The sequence below is a fragment of the Numida meleagris genome, chromosome 4 (assembly GCF_002078875.1).
Source record: "Numida meleagris isolate 19003 breed g44 Domestic line chromosome 4, NumMel1.0, whole genome shotgun sequence".
NCBI classification, from domain to species: domain Eukaryota; kingdom Metazoa; phylum Chordata; class Aves; order Galliformes; family Numididae; genus Numida; species Numida meleagris.
This window is the reverse complement of record NC_034412.1, coordinates 73242468-73265596: the sequence shown is the minus strand read 5'-3', so window position 1 is coordinate 73265596 and position 23129 is coordinate 73242468. Positions and strand designations below refer to the sequence as shown.

The following is a 23129-nucleotide window of genomic DNA, read 5'->3' as shown; positions in this document are numbered from 1 at the left end:
ATCTGTACTATCATTCACTCAAGTGAACTTGAGCATAAAGACCAAGAACATGCATGTTGTGTTCACACGTAGACATGAAAGACATGAAGATGTGACTCAGGTGGTTATTAGCTTCCTTTCCAAACAGAAGCTCCTTCACAAAGAGGCCAGGTGTTATGGGTCCAAACAGATCCTTTACAGCCCCCAAACACGGGTACACATTACAGGATGACTGGCAAATGAGTCTGGAAACATGCAGCTGTGGCAGTGTAGATACCTGAGAGCAAAAACCTGAAAGGGGGAAAAAAAAAAATCAAGAGAGTCGGATGCTTTCTGAAGATCTAGTTTTGAAATGGACCTGAAATTTCAATATTTCATGGATTCATACAATAAATTCCCTTAAATCTGCAGCTCCTGAAAAAACAATTCATATTTTCTAACAAGAAGGGAAAACCTGGGCCCTCAAAATTTGTTGAAAATGTGGTAAAAAAACAGCTACACTAAACAAGTACTGTCTCCAAAACTAGATGAACAAAAGCACTATCTTTGTTTACACAACACATTAACAAGCACAACAGCACATCAGAAAATACAATTTTCTTTTAGAGTAATAAATCTTTCTGAGCAACTGTTTTGTTTTCCTCGTTTTCTTATAAAAAGTTAAATTTAACACTTATCGCTACTTTTATTAGTCTTATAAAGCTCACCATTCAATGACATTCTGTAACCATAAAAATTGGTTTACTACTCTCTCTTTCAAATGAAACTAATGATAAAACATCCATGCAGAATAAAATGAAATCAATCTATGGCTGCATTAGTCACAGCCACAGCAAAATGTGTGCTTATTCATATTCAGCCTCACAGGGTTCAATAAACATTGCACATGTTAGCTCATATTTGGCATTTGATTAGATCACCAAACTCTCTAGCACAGCTGGCATAAAGAGCCCACCTGCCTAATTATTTCCAGATAACTGCAATCCTCCTTCATCTCTGTCCTCTCTAAAAGATAATAACAAACTCGAAAGGCTGGGAACACAGTGACTAATCAGAGAATGCCATTAAAGGATCAGGCAGTGAATAGTCTGTGAATATTGACAAGCAGGTGTATAGTCGCAGAGAGAAACAGTTAATAAGGAAAAGCAATTAGTTCAAATAGAGTAGGAATAGTTACTGTATGGAATATACCAAATTCTCAATGTCAGTTTCTCAAAAAGAATTAGTACAGTTCAGTAACAGTCAAATATGAATATAGGCCACTAGATTTTTGTTTTATTGGAAAGCTGTGAAAGAAAGAGAGGCAGCCATCATTCTCTAAGATAACATCTCAGTGCACCTGCAACATGCCAGTTCCAACATAATATCAATAAGGATGGAAAAATTGCACAAAGCAGAAAACCATTGTTCTTGAATATTTTGTCTGGCATTACCACAGCTGATTTGATGTTTCACACTAAAAACCATGGAGAAGTGAGTAGGTAAGTTGTTGCCTAGATCTTGTTAACTGCAATACATTTATATGACAACAGGAAAAAGTGGCCTAGCTTTCTCAGGCTAAACGCAAATGCAATGAGATGTCCCAACACCAAAATCAGAGTTGAAATACTATCTAGCTACTGTCCTACAATATAGATCATTACCAGTGAGTTGCAGAGACAAAAAAGAATAAAAACATCCTCCTCTTCCTCCTTCTTGACCCAGAAACCTATAGTTGCTTCTCCATGAGAACTAACCCACACCTTATGTTTCCTGGAATTCAACACACTAATTCAGAAACCTGTTTCACAGGGAGCCCCTGAATTCAGTTCAATTATCAACTCTGACATGACTTCATCTTGTTCAGTTATCCAAGATTTATAACATTTTCCCCGTATTTCTTCATTCTATTCAGCTTTCTAATCCTAAAACAAGAATTTAATGAGAGTGAGGCAGGGAATTCTGCAGGGAAAAAAAAAAAAGCAGTAGCTAGAGAAAACATTTTACTAAACTATGTTTTGATATTAAGAGATGCAATTTAATATGAAAGACTCAGATAAGTATGATGATTAAGAGATTTAGACAACAAAGACAGTCATAAACAAACACTGGTATCCACATGCTCTCCCAAGAGGACAGAACCAAGTAAACTATCAAGCATTTGCCAATTTATCTTCGTCTTGACAGAGTTGCCAACAGGCTCTCATAACCTTTACATTCTCCCGCACCCAACTATCTCTGAACACCAATGCAGTGCTTTTAAGTACTTTACTAAACTACTTAGCTATCTTAGATATATGGCTTCTTTTAACCAAAATTCTAAAATATGGTTGTTCTAACTCATGGGTTAATTTAAAAATTCTTAAAAAAATTTTTTTGAGCTGCATTAGGCTCAGTCAGGGTTTCAGAGCTTGATCCCCATGGGTGAGACTGAAGTAAAAATAAAATTTCTTGGTTTAGTAAACAATTTTAGTTTGCTCACTCATGGACCCTACAGCAAGATCTAAAATATCTGACAAATCACAATGATTCTGATAAGTACATCTGTATTAGATTAATGATCCTACAGTAATGGAAGAAGTAGGGGTTGCTGGAAATACAGCGAATATAGCATCTGCTCCTAGAATCTTTTAACCAGTCAGATTGTATTAGTTGTGCAGATAATCACACTGGAATACGCTATGAAAGCATATGCACAGGGTAAGCGGAAACACAGCAAATGGTATCTACGGAAGGTGAAGAAGTACAGAGAGACCTATATAGTCACTATACAGAAGAAATCCACTGCTTTTCACACCACAATTTGGCATCTGCGCTTATCCAGTCCTTATTTTGAATGCAAAGTGACAGATGCAAACCACAATATGAATAAAAGACAAGATTTATTTAAATGCTTTGTAGATTAGGAACAATAATAAAAATCTTGCTAACTAGTAGAAAGATTATCTGGATAAGTAACTAAAGCACTTCAGCAAAATCTTTGCTGATCAGCTATGATTATGGCTATTTGAAGAGAGCATAAAAAGAGGAATTAAACACTATATATACATTTGCATATTGCAAATGATACAAAAAGGGGTTGTTTTTTTTTTGCTTTTTCAATTGAAATTTGAACATTTCAGTCACTGCCATTCATAAACAAATATTAAACTACAGAAAGAACCGAAGAACTCAGAAATGAAAAATGATACACAAATACTACTTCTATATTAAAAGCACAGGAGTGAATACTAATAAGGAGTAGGGCTTTGTCTTTGAGGCTGTCAAGAGTGATTTATCAACTCAATTAACTGTACTTTCTAAATTCTGGACCTACATCTACCGTCCTGTAACAAGACCGACTCAAGCAGTCAAAATTAATCCCACACACAATTTCAGCAACAAAGCTGATCATCACTCAAGCATACATGGTTTTCTAAAATTTCACCTTATAAATAAGCTGCGAAGTCTCAAACACAATGGTTTTGACATTCAGTATGGTACAACTGCTTTAAAGCCAGATCAATTGCAGTTATCCAGTTACAGTTGTTTGGTCTTTTGCTTCCCTGGTTCTCCTGCCATATCCCAAAATCCCAACATTGGTGGCAAAACCAGGAGAGACAATTACCTGGGTTTGGTTCCCACCTTGCAACTCCAGTAAGTTACATAATCCTATGTGAAAGAGCACATATAAACAGCTTTCTGGTTGCTGAAGCAATCAGGAGCCTCCAAACACCTATGTGCTACAGTGAAGTCATAAGAGCATGGCAACTGCTAAGAACTTCCTAAAAGGGGCCTCTTTAACTGTTGGCCCCAGGGAAAAGCGTGTAACCTTTTGTTGGAATAAATCACTGCAAGAGACAATGCTCTTCTTCAAGGAAGTGAAATCTCACACAGCACTTAACTGTATGCCAGTGAGTAACAAATTCCAAAATAGTCCGACAATAAGTGTTTCAGAGGCAAATTTTCCGTAGTAGTTGAAAAAAGCAGCAATAACCTGACCTGACCAAATTTATAATTACACAACAGAATAAAAAAAATTAAAGTCAAGATCAACAGGCAACAAAGTTACACTCACTTAGTAGCAAAAGCGCTTGCATTTCCTAGCTGCTATTTTATCAGCTCACTCACACATATATCAACAAAGGAGCAGGACAATAACTTCTTCCAAAAATGGCTTTGCTTCTCTGATGAAAAACCTAGAGGTGCTGCTGTACGAAAGGGCATGCAGACAGTTTCACCACTTGACAAATTGGGCTTCCCAGAGCATATATTATGAACAGAAAAATCCTGATGATGAGGTTGCTCAGCTTTTAACAGCGGGTGAGTTTTCATAGAGTCAGCACAGATCCTGGCACCAGCCAGGGCAGCAGCTTTCCTCTGGAGTACAGTAGTGAAGGAGGCAATGATAACCTGTGCTGTAGGAGCCATTGCCAAGGGCACTTTCAAGATGACATCAAGCAGTTCTAACAGTCAAAGCACAACCTTTATCTTTCTTTCCAAAATTCTGCAAATCTGGACCAACAGAATCACTCCAAGAATTGGAATATAGCCTCCCACATTTCCATACAGACAGACGGATTAGGCATTAATAACAAAGAACAAGCAAGCAATGTTCTCCAAAATATAAGATGTACAAGACAAAGAACTAAATGTATCTCGTCTCAGCTACAGACACAAGAGACAACCACAGCAGAAGCCAACAGGAAGTGTTTGTAGCAGATACTAAGGTATCAGAAACACCAATAAACTGTACAACAGAGCAGCCAAGCAGTCTGTTCAGCTGAGGGGAAAAAGCAGGAGAAAAGTACTGACTGGTTTAGCTTTAGTGCCAGTTGATATCCTTCATCTTTTTAGTGAAGATCTGGAAAGACAACAGGGGCAAAAGCAGCCAGAAATAGAGAACCTAATACCAGTAAGAACTGCAGGTAGAACAACAAGAGTTTAAATGTTCGTATTTTGTAGCCTGCACAGAGAGAGAGAGAAAAAAAAAAAAAAAAAAGTAAGTTTAAGCAGGAACATGATGAGAAACAGTAAAAAAGCTTTACAGACATTTATAGAAAGTTTGTTTGAAGCATAAGGGGCAGATTGAGAGAAAGCATATGGTATACCAAGTTGAAAAGTTGAAAGGATGTGAACAGAAACTATTGAGATCTCAGGTAGGAATTGGCCTCTTGAGGAAAAAAAAAAAAAAAAAAAAGGCTTCCTTTGAAGTGCCTTGAAGGAAACAGTTTATGTGTGAGAGCCAGTGCAAGAGGAGCCTGAGGAGGAACATGAGCAAGAAATGATTCAGTAGAAATAGAGGAAAATTCTCTCAGCTGGAAATCTCTAAGCAGTATGACTGGCACAAGACTGCAATTGCAATCCAAAAATTCATCGTCAGAATAATGCAAATGTGGACAAGAGATTCTCAGTGTGATAAGTGGATTAGGAATAAAAATAAAACCCCTCGAAGCTTCTTTACAGTCAGAGTTTGCAAGACTGTCTGAGACCTTGCTTGAGGCTCTAGGATCCATCACATCATAGAAAAATTTTAGATTTTGATGCCATACAGAATATCCACAGCAATGGAGAATGTGGAAGGGTGAAAAATGACAAGATTTAAAGCTATGATTTAGCCACACTGAGGTATCTAAAGATCTGTTAACAGATATGAGGTACACAGGGCAATATTTCATATGGGACAGAAGGAGACACAGACAACAGAAAGGCAGCTGAATTTGTATATGAAGCTATCAAGAAATAGCTGATAGCAGAAAACTACCATGGAAGATACTCTGCACAGAAATGTGGGAGGGAGAGCTTTAAAAAGTGCATTCACATCTACAGTTAAATAGATAAATTACTGGAAACATAAGAAAGCAAGGTGATTGCTCAAAACACACTGATCACAGAGAGAAAGGAAAAGATTTTAAGCAACATTTTCTAGCCCCAGCCATACACAGCCATCGCAGCACTTCTGCTATTTCCTTTAACTATTAGCCTTATGCTAATATAGAACACTGGTATCTGAAATCTCAAATATTTCACAGACAGTTTAGTTATTGCTCTGATGTTGATCTCAGCAATCTGAGATTATATAAAATGGATTTCACCCAGTATGTGCTGGCATACTCTAATGAAGTCAAGGGAGTTAATGTAGGGTTTTTTTTTTTTTTTTTTTTTTTTATAATTTATACTTAAACCATGTCAGCTGTGGCTTAAGTGATACAATGGGTGTACACAAAAAAAAGCATCTCCTGAAAAACACAAGATTTGATCAAGAATGATCAACACCACAAGAAGTCTGCAGCCTCAGACTGAATTGTTCCTAAACAGCACACACAAATTAAGGCACATTTTACAGAAAAGAGCACAGATTTTCTGATGCTTTGTGTGGGACCTTAACTACCTATTCTGTCTTTGTATCTATGGAGAGACAACAGGTAAACTGCAGTTGAAATACCAACAAGTACTGAATGCTGTTTAAAGCAAGGGTTGAAAAGATGGCTCTGCTTTGGTTTGCTTTCAGAAAAGATACTGCAGTACTTCTCTGTCATACAAAGGCTGGCTTTTCCCTCATTCCTTGTCATTCCCTTCAAAATGATCACAGAAATTGCGAGTGACATTGGAACTGCTGTGCTGAGCCAGTATGAGCAGGATATTTCTTGTACTTGGCTGATTCCCCTGAAACCAGATGGGATAATCTTAGAGGTACCTTGCAACAGCAATAGGCAAGCTCACTGCCTGCAGCAGCCCGACTTAAGCCCTTTTCTTTTTTACCATGAAAAACAGAGAGCACTTATAAAATTTTATTTATGAATTATTACTCAAGTTCCTATAGCTGGCAAAATAAGTCATACTAATAGACATGCTTTTTAATACTTAAGTATATTTCATACGGAAGAAAAAACAATATTCAGGATTACTGAAGGAATATTTGCTCAGCTTCTATAAAATACACTGTCTCCTAATGCTCATATGATTAATGGCCAATTAACTCTGCCCACTTTTAGTGTTGACAGGTACCAGAATGATTGAAATCTATCTTTCCTAATAAAAAAAAAAAAAAAGGAGAGATTTGGGGGGAAAAAAATGCATCATTCTTGTTCACTCCAAAGAAGACGCTGTACAGTAACCTACAGGTGATAATCAAAGGCTTGTTGATACTTCTGTTCTGATTTCCAAAGAACTGTTCCTACCACATGAAAGAAAACGGAACCAGTTTTCATGAAATGCACACACTGGACTTTCCAAAAATCTACGGGTCTTGCACGCTGGACCCACACAAACTTATGAAATTCCATACATTCTCAAATCTGGGTAAAAGCAGTCACATTCTTCCTCTGACTCAGTAATCACAAAGCTCATACAATGATTCTCCTCTGAACATGTTTCTTTCCTTCAAACATGGAAGGAATTCCAACCAGAACTGATACATCACAAAACCTGAGGTGCTGGCATGGCTCTGCCACAAGCAGCAGCGGAGGACATCTGCAGATAAACTGGAGTATCACAGCACGAAACACTGATGAACACAGAGGGACTGGGTGATGAACACAGGGCAGAAAAAGATCAGGAAGTCCACAGACGGCATGGATGGACATCATTTACACACAGGGACCATATATCGGGCTGTACAACCTGTACCACCAGACTTTTATTTTGTTTTGTTTTTGCCGTTGTTGGGTGGGTTTTTTGTTGTTGTTTCTTTTGTTGCTTCATTTTGTTTCTTAAATGTTAGTCCTAGCTTGAAAGGAAAAAGAAATGTAGTAAGAGTACATCTGCATTAAGTACTCCACAGAATGAGTATCCACATAGAGAAAAACAGGCTTGAAATATTCATCATATGTCTAAATTCCATTAAGAAAATGCCAGACCACTGCAGAGCTTTTGGGGACCAAGACTTTGGCCATAAAAATGCACTTAGATGTAGTTTATATGACTGCTACAGGATAGCTTTAAAAACAAATTCAAAAACCTTTAGACTTAATGAGTATTAGAAGCCTAAATACTTCACTGATCTAGACACTTGTTAAGAATATTTACTGAGACTGTGAATGCCTAGAGAGACCACATGCTGCAGGAAGACATCTTTTATGCATGGGGTCTCTATAGCATCTAGAATTTTATGTAGATCTTTGTTAAATTAAATACTGAAAGCCAGACTCCAAGAGCCTTTAAAAACAAATTCTAATGAATGTCATACATATACTTAAAACCTCTGTTTTATGAAAGTGAAAGAGTCTATTTCATAGCAAGTGGAAAATAAAATGAAATATAAAAATAAGTCAGTTTCCTCTCATAATGAGTACTTTTTAAAGCTTTCATAAGAACATATTCCCCTGATATGCTACAACCTTATAAAAAAAAAAAAAAAAAAAGGGAAAACTCTCTACATCATGCCATTTTGTTTCCAAACAAAATAGTTAAAGGTTATAATTTGTCAGAGTGAATTAACATATCTGGGAAATGACTAATATAAAGGGGAATCACTGACATGTGTTCTCACATAAAGTAATAAAATGAGGGCCAAGGACAGCCCTGGAAACTGAAGCAAATTTTGGAATACTGGTTAACTACCGCTTGGAATACTGGTTAACTACCACTAACAATATCAACTCCAGGGGAAGTGCCTCCTTAATGAAACCACTCACATGAAGAAAGATTACAAGGTCACATGTGTAATTATTAGTTTTTCCTGAGAATGTTGTTTCCTAGATTAAAGACATTTTTGTTGGAAGCTTTAATAAATTTGCATATATATATTTTATTATTTTTCATAAACTTTTTTTTGTTTAGTGATATTAGATGCTTATACAATCCAGGTTCCTGGAGTCCAAGCTTAGAGAAAGCAATTGCTATTTTATAAAGGAAACTTCTACTGTTTGCTATGCCTCTATTAGAAGTAGCAGCCTGTCCACACATTTTGCTACCACTGTAAGTTCCATCAGAGGGGATACAATGGGGAGAAGCAGAGAAGAAAAACTGGAGTAGGAAAACAGATGAAACCAGAGGAAGCATTTGCAATGGACATCAATATACCTCCCCCACCCCATCTCCCTCCTGCTCTTTCATGCAGTTCTCTACATACAACCCTGGCTTGAGACATAGACTTCCCTGCCACAGCCCCAGGTGATGCCAATCCTAAACTTGGTAAATCATTATGCTCGAATGAATGGCCATATCAACGTCCTGCATTTTTAACACCTTTACCCCAAATAAGTACCACCAGTCTTTCTTGTCTGGTATCTCATCTCTGAAAGCTGATATTCCCCACCTGAGCATAATGGCACACTTGCATCTCATACATTTTTAATATACTTCTGGAATTAGCATCATTTTGCCAAATGCTCAGAAGTTCCCTGCTCTGGCATAGTCTAGCATACCTGGACTGGACAAAAAGGCTCTTCTGCGCACAAGTGCAAAATTGAGCAATTCTGTAGGGAGGTGAAAAATGAAAAAGAGGGGAGAGGGCTGAGCACAAACTCATCCAAGTGCCAGTCCCAGCCTCATTCCTTTTGCCCCTGAGCTACTGAGAGAAGCCACCGCCACTGCACTGCCCAGGAGAAATCATGCAGCCAGGCTTCTAACACCTCAAACTCGGACAGAAATGACAAAAATTCTATGCAATTTGAGCAAAGGCCACAGACACAACTTCCTCACAAGTGCTGTTACTTCACAGTCTGTACCAAACATTAAGATCTAGCCTCAGCAGATCCCCCCAGAAATTAGATGAGTTGTATTGTTTAACTTCTGAAGAAACCAGCTATACACACACACTGAGGATGACCCATAATACTAAGTAAGTCAGGAAAGAAGGAATAAAAACCAATTTATTTCATTTTTTTTTCAATGAACTAAATAAATAAATGCACTGAAAATAGTTTTATTCATAAATGTTGGGTCAAACATTATTTTTCCTAATCTCAAAAGAACAGCTTTAGGAAATATTGTATACCAAACCAGAGGTAAACCAAGTATAGCTAAACATACTGAAAATGTTTAACATGCACCAAAATAAGCACCTGAAGCAATGTCTTCTGTATGGTCTCATTTTTTAAAAAACAAGTTTATTGAAATAATTAAAACAACTTCAACTAGAGAGTCTAAATTTGATTCTGCAGTAATCACAATTATATCCAACAGCACAAGAATATGCATTAAGAAATAAAGAAGCTTATCTGAATGAGATTAGAATTATTTCATAATACTAGCCCACAGCATCTCTCAGGTAATGTTTTCTCTCAATAATCTGAACTTACCATATTGATTGGGTCAACTGGGCCAATGCTGTTAACATAGACATCTGTTTCAATTACAGTAGTTCTCACTAAGAAAAAAAAGAACAAACAAAAAAACAGCAACCATAATAATTACATATTCAATTTATTCTTTACATTGATAATGTATTTTATTAAAACAATAATAAATCTGATATTCTTTTATTAGATTCAGAAAGATTACATCTCTGGTTTGTGCATTCTGTGAAGAATCATATATGACTTGACTCCTTTATCCCACATGAATTAAGTTAGAACTGTCAAGACTAATTTTTTTATATCTTAATGCAACCTTCCTCTCATCTATACTTTGTGAATAGGTATAAGATAGACATAAAAAGTATCAAAGACAAAGGAAGTCGGGGGAAAAAAGGATTCTTCCAGCACAAAAAAAAAAAATAAAATAAAAATAAAAAAAAATAATGAATGGAAAAAATGTTCAGGAAAAAAAAACATTTGTACAGTAAACCAGAAGATCCGGGAGTAGACATGCGTACCATGTCTACTCAAGAAATCAATATGCAGCATTTCCTACTGAAGATATCTAACAAAAATATAATAACTTTTAACCACATATTTCTTCACGCAATTATATTGCACCTGTGGATTGCTAATATACTTTCATCAGCTTGCTCAATATATTGCTCCACACACCAAACAGAAAGTTCATCAAGAAAATCCAAAAAAACTACTGCCCCTGAGCTGACAAAATTAATTGGTTCAGAAATACATTCTTATAATGCATTTACAGAAAGACACGATGTCTAAGGAAATTTCCATGAAAGTCGCGTCTGATGTATGTGTCACTGATAATTTTGTTGTTACCTCCAGGCTGGTTTGTAGAGGAAAAAAGATGCAAATGGAAGAGGTCAGGATATGGTTCAGGAGAGGTCTGCATTTAAATAACATCAATTTACCAAGCACTTTTTTTTTCCAGATTGTATGATAGATCGAATGCAAAGTGTGGACATAAGAGGACGTGTCCCCATCTCCAGAGTAAAAAGAGGGTTAATTCTGAAGTTCTGCTGGTCTTTCTCCCATGATCTAGCACATTAAAATGAAGTCCCCCGTTCATTTGTAGACAGAAAGCAGGGAGGTACGAGAAAAATATATTTTGATTTCATAGGAGAGGGATTCTAGGTCAGCAGACTTGATTTCTTTATATTGCAAACCATTAGAGTTCTTCTAAGCCTTTTATAACAGTTGTAAAATCTTAAGTAACACAGGATTTTTCAAACCTCAAAGACCTAGAACTCAGACACACAGAAAGAAACAGAGTATCATTAACAACTTTTGTCAGTCTCACTTGACAGGAAATTCTCCCTGATCCCAAATCTGATTACTGATTCACTAAGCCTATGACTAAGACATGCCAGTCAGGCTGCACAAAGAGTTTTCTGTACAACCGCAGAGTGCAGAGTCACTTGATCACCCTCCTGTCTCCAGCATGCTCCCCAGAAACTTTAAATGGACTCTGGAAATCAATTTGTTTCCTGAGGAAAAAAATAAGTACTCCCTGAGATGTAAATGGCTTAAATATCTTCAGGGGTCAGAAAGGAATGGGGAGAACACAGTAACTCATAAGCTCAGACTGAAATATTAAAAAAAAAAAAAGTATACGTATTCATATGTATAACATAACATGTACTTTATGCATGCCACATCTCACAAATATGTATCCACTGACTTTGATTTTGCGAACTAATTTATCTACGTAAATAAGTTCTGAAAAACTCTTCAATTTAATCACTGCCAGAGTAGAACACAAGGAGCTAGATCACAACATATCTGTCCTCATTGCTCAAGCAATGCTGAATCCAGTATTTTTTTCCCCACATTTGTAGGAAATATCTAATTCTCCTTAATGCTAGGGAACTGTGCTTTATTTAGAGGTTCAGTTCTTTGACTAACTTTCAGCACTACTTAGCTACCTGCTAAACCTGTTCTTCAGACACAAGTATCTGCACAGAATAATTAAGGTCACCTCTCAAACTTGGATATGATGAGCAGTTCATGTCACACACTGAAAATGCAACTCATAGTTTATCTGTTCAGCTTTAACATCTAAACTTTCACTATTTTTTCCAGATGTGGACACCAGAACTGGCATTCTGTTTAAACAGTACTATCAGTGCTTCAGGAACACTTCTAGTTTTCTACTTAAAATGTTCCTTTTCAAAAGGAACTTACCTCAGAATGGTCCTCTGGGAGAGATGTACTAAAGAACTCATGCTACACAAAATAATTACATTTTCTCCTAAATCACTGCTTTTCTGTGAAGAACCTCTCACCTTGAAATATAAGCCACAGGCTCTCTTTCCACACTTTTTTTTTTTTTTTTGTACAATTAGTCTTTGTCTGTATCTCTGATTTTACTGAAGGAGGAGATTAACTCTGCAGATAGAATTTCTCTCTTGCCAACAGTCTTTGTGTCATCTGCCAAATTTACTACAAAAATTCATTGGTGAAATCATTCAAGATATCATTATTCTTGATCAAGTCATGCCTGTAAGACCCAACAATAGACAGCCTTACCACTGATATTTCCTTATTAACAACTGAATTTTGAGATCTGTCAGTGAGCCAGTTTTTAATATGGGCTGTGTCTATTTTATGAAATTCCAGCATGCAGCAAATGGTACTTGATCTGCCACAAGGGCTCCCCTGTAATGTGCCACAGAGTTCAATTTGCCTTTTCTATGCTGCTCTGAGTGAGATTATTAGAGCTATTAAGAGCTAGTGAAGGGTCTGAAAATCTGCCTCTGTTGAAATTATTTTAATTGACCCAAATGATACAGAGTGGCAGATCCAAAGCAATAAGATTGGAAGGGGCTGTTTTGTTTCCTTAGTTCTTCTGTACAGAGTCGATCCCATTGCTTCTGTGGATTAGAAGAAAGAATTCATTCTACTCATGTTTGTGAACTAGAAGTGATATGAGCCCATGAAAATGATAAAAGCTGGAAGAAAATACTTTCTTGATACTAATTTGACCTCCATATAATTACTGCAGCTCATTTGCTTTCCTCAAAGAGCTAACAGCAAAAGATGGCTTGAAAAGATATTTCTCCTTATTTTATATAGGAAATATAGTAACAGCCTTGAATAAACTACAAGTAGGAAGAAGGCTTTTTAACAAATCCTGAGTGCAAAGCAGTACGGTAGACCTTATAAATTTCTAAAGAAGAGGAGAAAATGATAGCCCTCTTTAAATATTTGCACTGAAAGAAGCAAGAGTAAAGCAAGAAGGTGAGAGGACAGTAGTTCTCCCTGCATATTAAACAGGTTGAGTGAAGAGCACCAAGCAGCTGCCTCCAAGAGAGAGTTCATCAGCACCCAAAGTAGCCAAAGCATGCAAGGAACTCATACACTACTTCTGATCTGAAGAAATACGCTCAAACATCTGATTTCCTGTTTTGCCACATTTTCTTCACAGAATCATAGAATCGTTTGAGTTGGAAGGGACTTTTAAAGGTCATCTAGTCCAATTCGTTTGCAAGGAATAGGGACACCTACAGCTAGGCCGGATTGCTAAGAGCCCTGTCCAGCCTGACCTTGAATGTCTCCAGGGACAAAGCATCCACCACCTCTCTGGACAACCTGTTCCAGTGCTTCACTACCTTACTGTAAAGAGCTTCTTCCTTATATCCAACCTAAATCTCCCCTCTTCTAGTTTGACATCACTTCTCCTTGTCCTACCACCACAGACTGCTGAAGAGTCTGTCCCCTTCTTTCTTACAGCCCCCCTCTAGATACCAAAAGGCCACTATCACAGGTCTCCCAAGAGCCTTCTCTTCTCCAGGCTGAACAGCCCTAGTTCTCTGAGTCTGTCCACACAGGGAGGTGTTCCATCCTCTGGGATGGGCTCCAATAGGTCCATGTCTTTCCTGTCCATACCTGGACACAGTACTGCAGCTGAGGTCTCACTGGTGCAGAGCTGAGGGGCTCACCCTGCTGACCTTTTTTTTTTTTTTTTTTTTTTGCTGATTTTTTTGATTCTTTTGATGCAGCCCAGGATACAGTTGGCTTTCTGGGCTGAGAGGGCACATCACTGGCTCATGTCCAGCTTGCCATCCGCCCCCAGGTCCTTTTTGTCAGGGCTGCGCTCAATCATTTTGTGTTCCAGCTTGTATTGATAAAGTAAATTTATCTTCTTTAGGAAGTTTAACTGGTATTTGACTGGTTTTGAGCATCATAAACACCAGCATGTAGCTAAGGACAGGCTTGATCTTTGGAAAGAAGGAAGCGACTCTTGTGATGAAAATTCAAGTGTGAGAACGAACCTCCCCGTGAGAACTAAGACATGGAAAGAAGTGTTTCTTGGCATGCATGACCACTGCTCCCCTAGCAAAGGATGATGCTGTATAATCTCCAGGCATATTCTGAACACCATTTTGGGTTCAAAATCTGTATTTTGGAAAATGTTAACTATGGATTAGAAAAATCACACTGATACAGATTCACCTCAATCACTGACAAATTACTTTAGTAATTGCTCTTGCTATTGAAAGTGACTCTTTTTTAGCCTGTATTTAACCAGATTCAATTTTCGGCCTTTGATATTTGAAATCTCTCTGCTTGCTATGCGGAAGACCTCTCTTTATCCTGACAAAAACTATAGTCTTGATTTTAAAAGCACAGAACACTATCCTTTTTATTGCTGAATTCTGTTCCATTTTCATTAATCTAGTCCTCAATATTACCCGATAGCAAGTTAGTACATATAAATTTAATAATTTGTTCCTTTAACTTATCAAAAATATGAATTTTAGAATGAATGTCTAACACCTATCTTTATTTATCACAATTTTTTAATTTAAACAAATTTACTTAATTTCATCCGAGCTTTTTTTTGAGCAAGTTTTCTGTAACTCCTCAATAATTGCCTAAAGTAACCAATGATAAAGCAGTTATTCAGCAAAGAAATTAGGAGATTACCATATTCAAGAATAATAGGGGTCTTCAATACTACAATACTACTTCAATAGTATTTAATATAACAATACAATTCTCACAATAATTTACCTAAGAATATTACTTATGCAACTACCTGTATTAAAATTCAGCTTCAAGTGTCTACAGCAGGCTTCCAGCTCCATCTCTAAAGAATTTTTTCAAAGTGATTTTGATTAAAGTAGAAATCTGTTCTCCACTCTTATACCTTTTTTGATTTAAAAAGAAACCCATCTCTAGCAAAGGTTCCTACCCCACCATTTTTTATTTCCATCATTTTCTATGCAGGGCACACATCAAGTACTTTTAAAATTCACTGCATATGCTCTTCTACACATTGCTCTTGTATTTCAATTTCCTTCAATTCTTGTAAAATATTCTTCATATGAGAATACGCACCTCTCTATTTTTACCTGCTATTTTTGTGCTTATATGATTTTATTATTCTCCTACCTACATCACACTTTTGTTTACGCTACACTAAAAGCACCAATTCAAGAAAATATCCCCTACAATCCTTTTCTTCTCAGAGTTACCACTTTTGTCAGTCTCTTGAAAGTTCAATTTTTGTTCTTCCAGCCTTTATATCTCTGAGTACATAATTTTTCATATTAGTGAACTGAGATGCGATTATTTGCCTTTACCTTGCTAACAGTACAATTACAACTATTCACACCTCTCTAGGTAGGATTTTCTTTTATATTCATGAGCTATCATCCTCATCATTCTTAAAAATTGTATCAATAATGATTTTCCTCAAGTTAGTGATTGAAAATGCTACATTAGAGAATTAATATGTGATTACTTCTATTTCTGTCAGACTATCAGTTGTGTTTCACTTGTATAATACACGACATTGGACATGAGACATAGCTGGAAAAAATATAAATTGATAGACTAATACTAATATGCTAGTATCCCTAAGTTGCGAGGAATGGAATAGTGAGCAGACAGAATTCTTTCTTTTAAAGAGTTAAAAAAATGCCAATTTGATCTAGGACTGAAGCTAAAATCATGTGGTTATAAATAACCTTACAGTAAGAATAATGTTGTTTCATTAATATATCAACACACCAAGGTTCTATCTGTAATTAAAAGGATTTATACTAGAGATCAGAAACTCCAGGTGGTAACTGCCACTGTCAACTGAGTTGAATGTACTTTAATAATAGTATCTTTGTGCTCCATACATCTAAAAATATGTTGTATATAATGAGTTAAAGTCTAATAAGTTTAGTAAACATAGCAAAGGGTAGCAATTAACAAATCAGTACAACTCAAGAATATTAGTATGAGACACATAGAAAATGTCACAATGTGGTTTTCTGCAATTAAATTTCAGTATCGCCATTGATTTTTCAACTTTCATTTGGCTCTCCTTTATTCACCATCCATGATTGTGTTTAAAAACCATTTGGATGTGGTGCTCCGGGACATGACTTAGCAGTGGGTTGTTAGAGTACTATGGTTAGGTTGCAGTTGAACTTGATGATCTTGAAGGTCCTTTCCAACCTGAGCAATTCTATGCTTCTATGATTACATCGCTCTGTGTATTCAACAATGAAACCCCTTCTTCTACTCTGAGATGCTGTGTCAACATGAGGAGGAAAATTAAATTTGACTCTGCTATTCAAATTGCAGAACTCTAGGCTCAAAAATGTACAAAAATCTTGCTATTTTAACTGAGCTTTGTAATTCGGTAAAAATGTTGCTTGGGAAATTATTACCTTGAAAGATAATTATAATTCCAGTCAATAACCTTGTTGTAGAAGTACTGACGTACTCCAAAGATGTGTAATCTGACACTAGATTTTATCCACATAACTGACTCAGACTAAGATGAATGCGCCATAGTCTGATTTTATTTTTCTATATTAAATATCAGCCGCATTTCTCATACAGATGGACAGAATGTGATACCTGTATTTAAAGATGGAAATTTCATCTTAGTTTTGCCAAAACTCTGCAACTTCCCTTCCATCCAAAAGAGAGACAGATTTAATACTTGCTCTCCTGGCAACAAAGTGAACACGCTCCAATGTCTCCTGTTCTCATCATTCTAGGTTTTCATGAGCCTTCCACAGTATTTCAACAGAGGCAGATCCCAAATAGAAAAGGTCAAAAACATAGCATCAGGAAAGTGAAGAAAAAGAAAGGGAACATTTATGTGAGAGCAGATAGAAGCTAGAAAGTGGGTTTTTTTTTCAGAAACCAATAATTGAAATCCAGAAAGCTGTACATTGAGGTACTCAAAAGAGACTCAGAAAAGTTTTTGCTCAACCAAGACTCAGTACATAATCAGCAAAGCGAAGGTAAGGGTTATATTAAAATTTTTTTGTGCCCCTCAAAATCCATTGGTCATCTAAGAACAAACTCCTCTTCCTCTGTTTCCCCCCTTTTTTTTTAATTTCAAAGTTTTAAGGGGAGAGAAGAGAAAAAGAATTCTCGTTACTTTCATCCCCACCTACCAGCTAATTATTAGAAGGGATCCTAGTGGAGAAAGTTTATTCCCTCATAATTCTTTTGCTGTCCGTTGCATCAAAAAATCTGGAAAAAAAAAATGATACTATACATCTGTTATGAGTTGAGAAATTAAGAAAAATATGCTGGAAGATGTTTTCTATTGTCTATTTACGGTAATTAATTAAATGAAGGTGAAAGCAAAGACAAGGGAGGGACTTTTTTTGAGAGCTGGCAGCAATAGGGCAAGTGGAAATGGCTTTAAACTGGAAGAGGGTAAATTTAGACTAGATATTAGGAAGAAATTATTTACTGTGAGGGTGATGAGACACTGGAAAAGGTTGCCCAGAGAGACTGTGGATGCCCAGGAAGTGTTCAAGGTCAGGCTGGATGGGGCTTTGAGCAACCTGGTCTAGAGAGAGGTGTCCCTGCCAATAGCAGAGGAGTTGGAACTAGATGATCTTAAAGGTCCCTTCCAACCCAAACCATTGTATGATTCTGTAACAAACTTCATGAGATTCCACATTGTGACAGGGAAAGAAAAATTTCCATTCGATATCTTCAGGGTAGGAGTCAAGAGTAAAATAGAACTAAGAAATTTAGGGAGGAAAACAATTTTGCAGAAGCTTTCAAAAGAAAATACTTAGTCTGAAACTGCATCACTCTGTTCTCCTACCTAAATGAAAAAAGTCTAAATTGTACTATTGTTTAATGAATAAGCAGCTTATAGACTTATATTACATTCCTTTCATAGGGAACACCAGGTATTAAGCAAATAATTTTGTCCTCCTCCTCTCCTCATGGTTCAGAAAACGAACTTAAGGAAAATGTTTGTCTTAGTTTGATCCAGCAAACACATGGTAGATTATAGCTGGTGATGCTTTCATGTATTTCAGGATTTCAACATGAATGCTTTCAAATATTAACACTTAACACTTACATTTAAATTGATTTTCAATTATTCAAAGATCAAACTGACTTTCTACCAGCTGCAAAGTTTAAACTACAATAATACAGTCTTGCTTCCTGTAATTCTTCAGAAAAGATATTGCTCTAAATTGACTTTGTAGATTCTTACAAATTTTTTCAAAATTTGAGCTAAGGAAAGATGAGTGCTGAATTGAGTTGCATCTCTATAAAATACATACACAGTGCATTTTCTAAAGTGAGAGCAAAAATATCTAGGAATAATATCTTAAACTCCTGCAGACTCAATTTTTTTTTCAAAGTTTTGATAATTCATGTATACTCTTATATTTGTCAGAAGATCTTAGAGTGGCACAGCAATGTATAACTATCTTTTAATGATTTATTATACATATTGCTCATCGTCCTCTCAAAAAATACATAAGAAAATGATTATAAATATAACATAAAAATTCTGCTCATGCACAAATCATGATTTTTACCAGTTCTAGAAGAACACTGCATTTTATTGATGTTATATTGAGGTTAATATTTTAATGAAAAAAAAAAAAACATATGTCTTCATTGACAAAACATAAGTAAACTCTGCTTCACACCTTCTGTTCAGTTAATTATTTCAAGTGCTTACCCCCAATATCTGGCCGCAGCTTACTGTCATATCCTTGAAGTAAAGAGTCCAGTATGTGAGTCACATCCCCGCCATGAATCTTTGGTGCAAGGACCCATGTTTTATTCACAGTTAGGTCTTCATCATCTTCATCATCTGCTTTATCAGCTCTAATAGTGATTGAATTAAAGAAAAAAAAAACAGGCTTAGAAGAAAACAGTGAATCAAAATAATGAAGAGGCGAAGAAGAAACTGAGAAGAAACTGGTAAAATACTGAACATTTATAATGCATGCTGGTGCCAACAGAAAGAGGCAAGCCCTTATTTCAAACATGAACTTTTTGTTTTATTGCTGTCAAAAGTGTAAGCTAATAAACACATTGAGAGAAGCATTGACACATCACACATACAGAGAAACTCAAAGCATAAGTCAAACTCATAAAAGTATCCCCTTACTCTCAGCCTTTTCCTGCTTTAAAATGCAAAAAGGAATTTCCAAGCTTTCCCCTATACATACACCCATTTTCAAGTCATGGCACTAATATTTCTAAGACATGCTTATTCATCATAATAGATGCATCCTGCTGTCAACAACATTAACAGAATTTCTTTCTTCATAGCATCTTGCTCTAGCTATTGTATGAAGAACCAAACCTCACATATTCTCACTCAACTCCTTCCAAACATTAAGAAAGCAAACAAACATTGCATCCATATGCTGTGACTAAACAGCTGCAGTCATGCGTCGATAACGTACTCAACTGTTGATGTGGTATAGTTAAAATCTTGTATCATTCCTTTAACTTAAGCTTATTTGTTAGCTATCTTTTATCAAGATGGCACAACTGCACAAGAAAAACACTCATGTTCATTTATTGCCTATCTTTTAATTAGATGAGCAGCAATATATATTTTATCACTAAGTCATTAGAAAAAATGACAATAACTTAATTATGTCTGCAGATTCATTCAGATATCACCAAAAGGTCAAAGAATGCCTGGAAGCAGTTTTCTTTCCATTTGAATCAAATGAATGTGGACTTAAATATTCCTCCAGTGCTAAAGTTTGCAATCTACATTACTCATCCAGCATATTTCAGGGAACTGCTATGGGCTTCAAGTCAAGCAAAGTGCATCAGACTGATAGCAGTAACTCTGACAGTCACACAACGTATCTTCACAAATGGACACTAGCAATTATTACTGAAGGTATGCAATTCATATAAATCAGTTCCAATGTTAGCATAAGCTTAGCTATTCCAGTAAAGGAAAGGAATTAAAGTACTGTTCTTGTACCAATTTGTTATTAGAGAGGGATTTTCAAGAGTTTTTAAATTACAGACATACACTGCCTTCAAGACCAAGGGTAACATTTTTCAGTGACTCTTCTACAGGAGTGAAGACCACAAGATATTGCATGGGGACACAACACTAAATTTACAAGAGTAAAGGACAGAAAAACTCAGGAAAGGACAGAAATGGAACAGTCATGCCTGGCTATTACTGTCATCCTTTGTGAGAATGCACCAAAACAGTCTGTATTTATAATTCTTTGCACCACCCCTCAGATAACACTAAGTTTAACTGAAACTCAAGATTATCTTATCACCACTGTGGAAACCGCTCTGTGGTTTCAGCATGCCTGGATAATTTGGGAAGTGCGTCTGGGAGCCTGCCACAACTCAGTGAGTTTCCAGAGGGTGAACAAAAGGCACTGCTTATATATCAGGGTTTTCATACCTAGCTTGCTGCAAACAAGTCACAAGAGACTATTATAGCTGAAAGTGATGTGCAGTCTAAATACAAGGTTCACTGTCAGCTCGCCCTGTAACAGTCTAAAAAGTGTTTTCATTCTTTTATATTGAAATGCATTGTATAATACTGAATATCTTTACTGCACAACGTAGACATTACAGAAATGTCAGATATTAAATATTTAACATCTCCTATTAGCAGGATTCTGCCAATGTGAGGACTAAAAGAAGGAGAAAGTAAAGTTTTGTAAGTGCATACTCTGTATCACTCAAAGCTACTTACTGCCATTTCTTTCACGTTTCATTGGCGCACTGCTTTTCATTTTTATTTTTGGCCAGGTTGTATCTTATGCCATCTAATTGCTATGTAAATTTGCTTAAGGTTGCTAAGAGTGCAGAGGCAATCCCTGCTTTTCCCCTGGGGCATTAAGATGATGATGAGTAAAACTTACCTTACACGCAGCTAAGAAAGGAAATGTTCACTACAAAACTGATCCTTTTTTCTCACTCTTGCTCCCCAGCCTTTAAACAGCAGAATGTACAGAGAAACTACCTGAGATCCGAGAGCTGTGTACAGAGTGATGCAGAATGAGGAGCATGCAGTTTTGTCCCTCTTCTGTCTTCCTTTGCCATCATTATTAACAACAGCCTACATTCAATCCAAATGAAATATACAAGACATCACGCCAAAGGCCCATACCCACCATGAGAGTCTGGAGAGTGGCCTCACAGAATAGGATCTGGGTGTTCTGGTTGGCAGAAAGTTATATTTGAGTCAGCAGTGTGCCCTGGCAGCCAGAGGGGCCCCAGGCCCAGCACTGCCAGCTGGGTCAGGGATCAGATGGTCCTGCTCTGCTCTGCACTGTGTGGCCTCATCTCAAGAACTGTGTGCAGTTTTGGGCATTACAATATAAGGACATAAAGCTACTAGAGAGCATCCAATGGAGGGCAACAAAGATTGTGAAGAGTCTAGAGGGCAAGATGTATGAAGAGTGGCTGAGGTCCCTTGGTTTGTTCAGCCCAGAGCAGAGGAGCTGAGGGAAGGCCTCATGGCGGCCTACAGCTCCTCACAGGGAATGGAGGGCAGCACTGAGCTCTGCTCTCTGGTGACAGAAACAGGGCCCAAGGGAATGCCATGGAGCTGTGTCATGGGAGGATCGGGCTAGGTGTTAGGGAAGGGTTCTTCACCAGAGAGTTGTGGGCATGGAACAGGCTCCCCAGGGAACCGGTCGCAGCCCTGACCTGCAGGAGTTCAAGGAGTGTTTGGACATCACTCTCAGACATAAGGCTTGATTTTGGGGTAGTCAAGAGCTGGGCTTGATGATTCTTACGGGTCCCTTCCAATTCAGGATGTTCTATGATTCTAAATAAACAAAACAAAACAAAAAAAAAAGTAAGCACATTTCAGGTTTTCACTTCCTATTTTATCTAATGAGAAGACTCTGATCCTCCAATTTTAAAACTCTGAATTACAAATTAGTATATAGATGAGGACATTAATAGCTTACTGAAATCTATCAATAATGCAATATCAAGGGAGGAGGGAAGAATTCCGTCCCAACACCCAACTGCTTTTTCCAGCCACTACTAAAAAAATCTATTCAAAGAGGTACTTCTATCATAAACCGTTTTTAAATTTCATACCAGTGCAATACCTTGCAACTCACTAATCCATTAGCTAAACTAGTAAAGAAAATATTGCAAATTTGAAATTAATATAACCAAATATGGAGGAAATACGCTCACAGTGTAGAATAAGCTAGTCTCACTTGCACTACTCCTATCTTACTGGCCTTTTCAGACATGACTGACATCTTGCTACCAGAATACCATCTTTTTTTCATAAACTCTACTTTAAAATGTGACCAAAATCAAGCAAGTAATAAAGGCTATAATTTCTCTGTAATGCTGCTAGCAGCCAGTTCTGCACTTCTGATTCAAAAGCCATAGCCACTGATGCGCAGTCACATAACGGAGATAAGACAGAAATGAGTCTGGCTGAAAAAAGGAAGTGACCAGAATATATAGGATGTCTTCTGTATGCCTTCCAGTGATGCAGAGCATACACCACCTGTCAACCTGAGTTCTCTTTTCAGAGTTTTTGGGGGAAGCTGGATAAAGCAGCTAGCTCCCAAAGAAAACACACAGACACATGAATGCAATATGCCAGACAGCGGGTACATATTCATTTCATGGAATCAGAATTACTTTTGTCATGCTAAATTCATTTGA

The 23129-nt window shown here is 37.0% G+C and overlaps 1 protein-coding gene across 2 annotated transcripts in view; it reads right to left on the bottom strand.

Annotated features, from left to right (window-relative positions):
• The window catches only part of GABRG1 (gamma-aminobutyric acid type A receptor gamma1 subunit), a 52059-nt gene that overhangs the window by 14995 nt on the left and 13935 nt on the right, over nt 1-23129 (bottom strand). For both annotated transcript variants that reach the window (XM_021396728.1, XM_021396729.1), the window contains exons 2-3: nt 19165-19313; nt 10182-10249 (exon numbers count right to left, since the gene is read on the bottom strand). In XM_021396728.1, coding sequence (XP_021252403.1) covers nt 10182-10249; nt 19165-19313 — 217 coding nt within the window. The remainder of the gene's footprint in view (nt 1-10181; nt 10250-19164; nt 19314-23129) is intronic.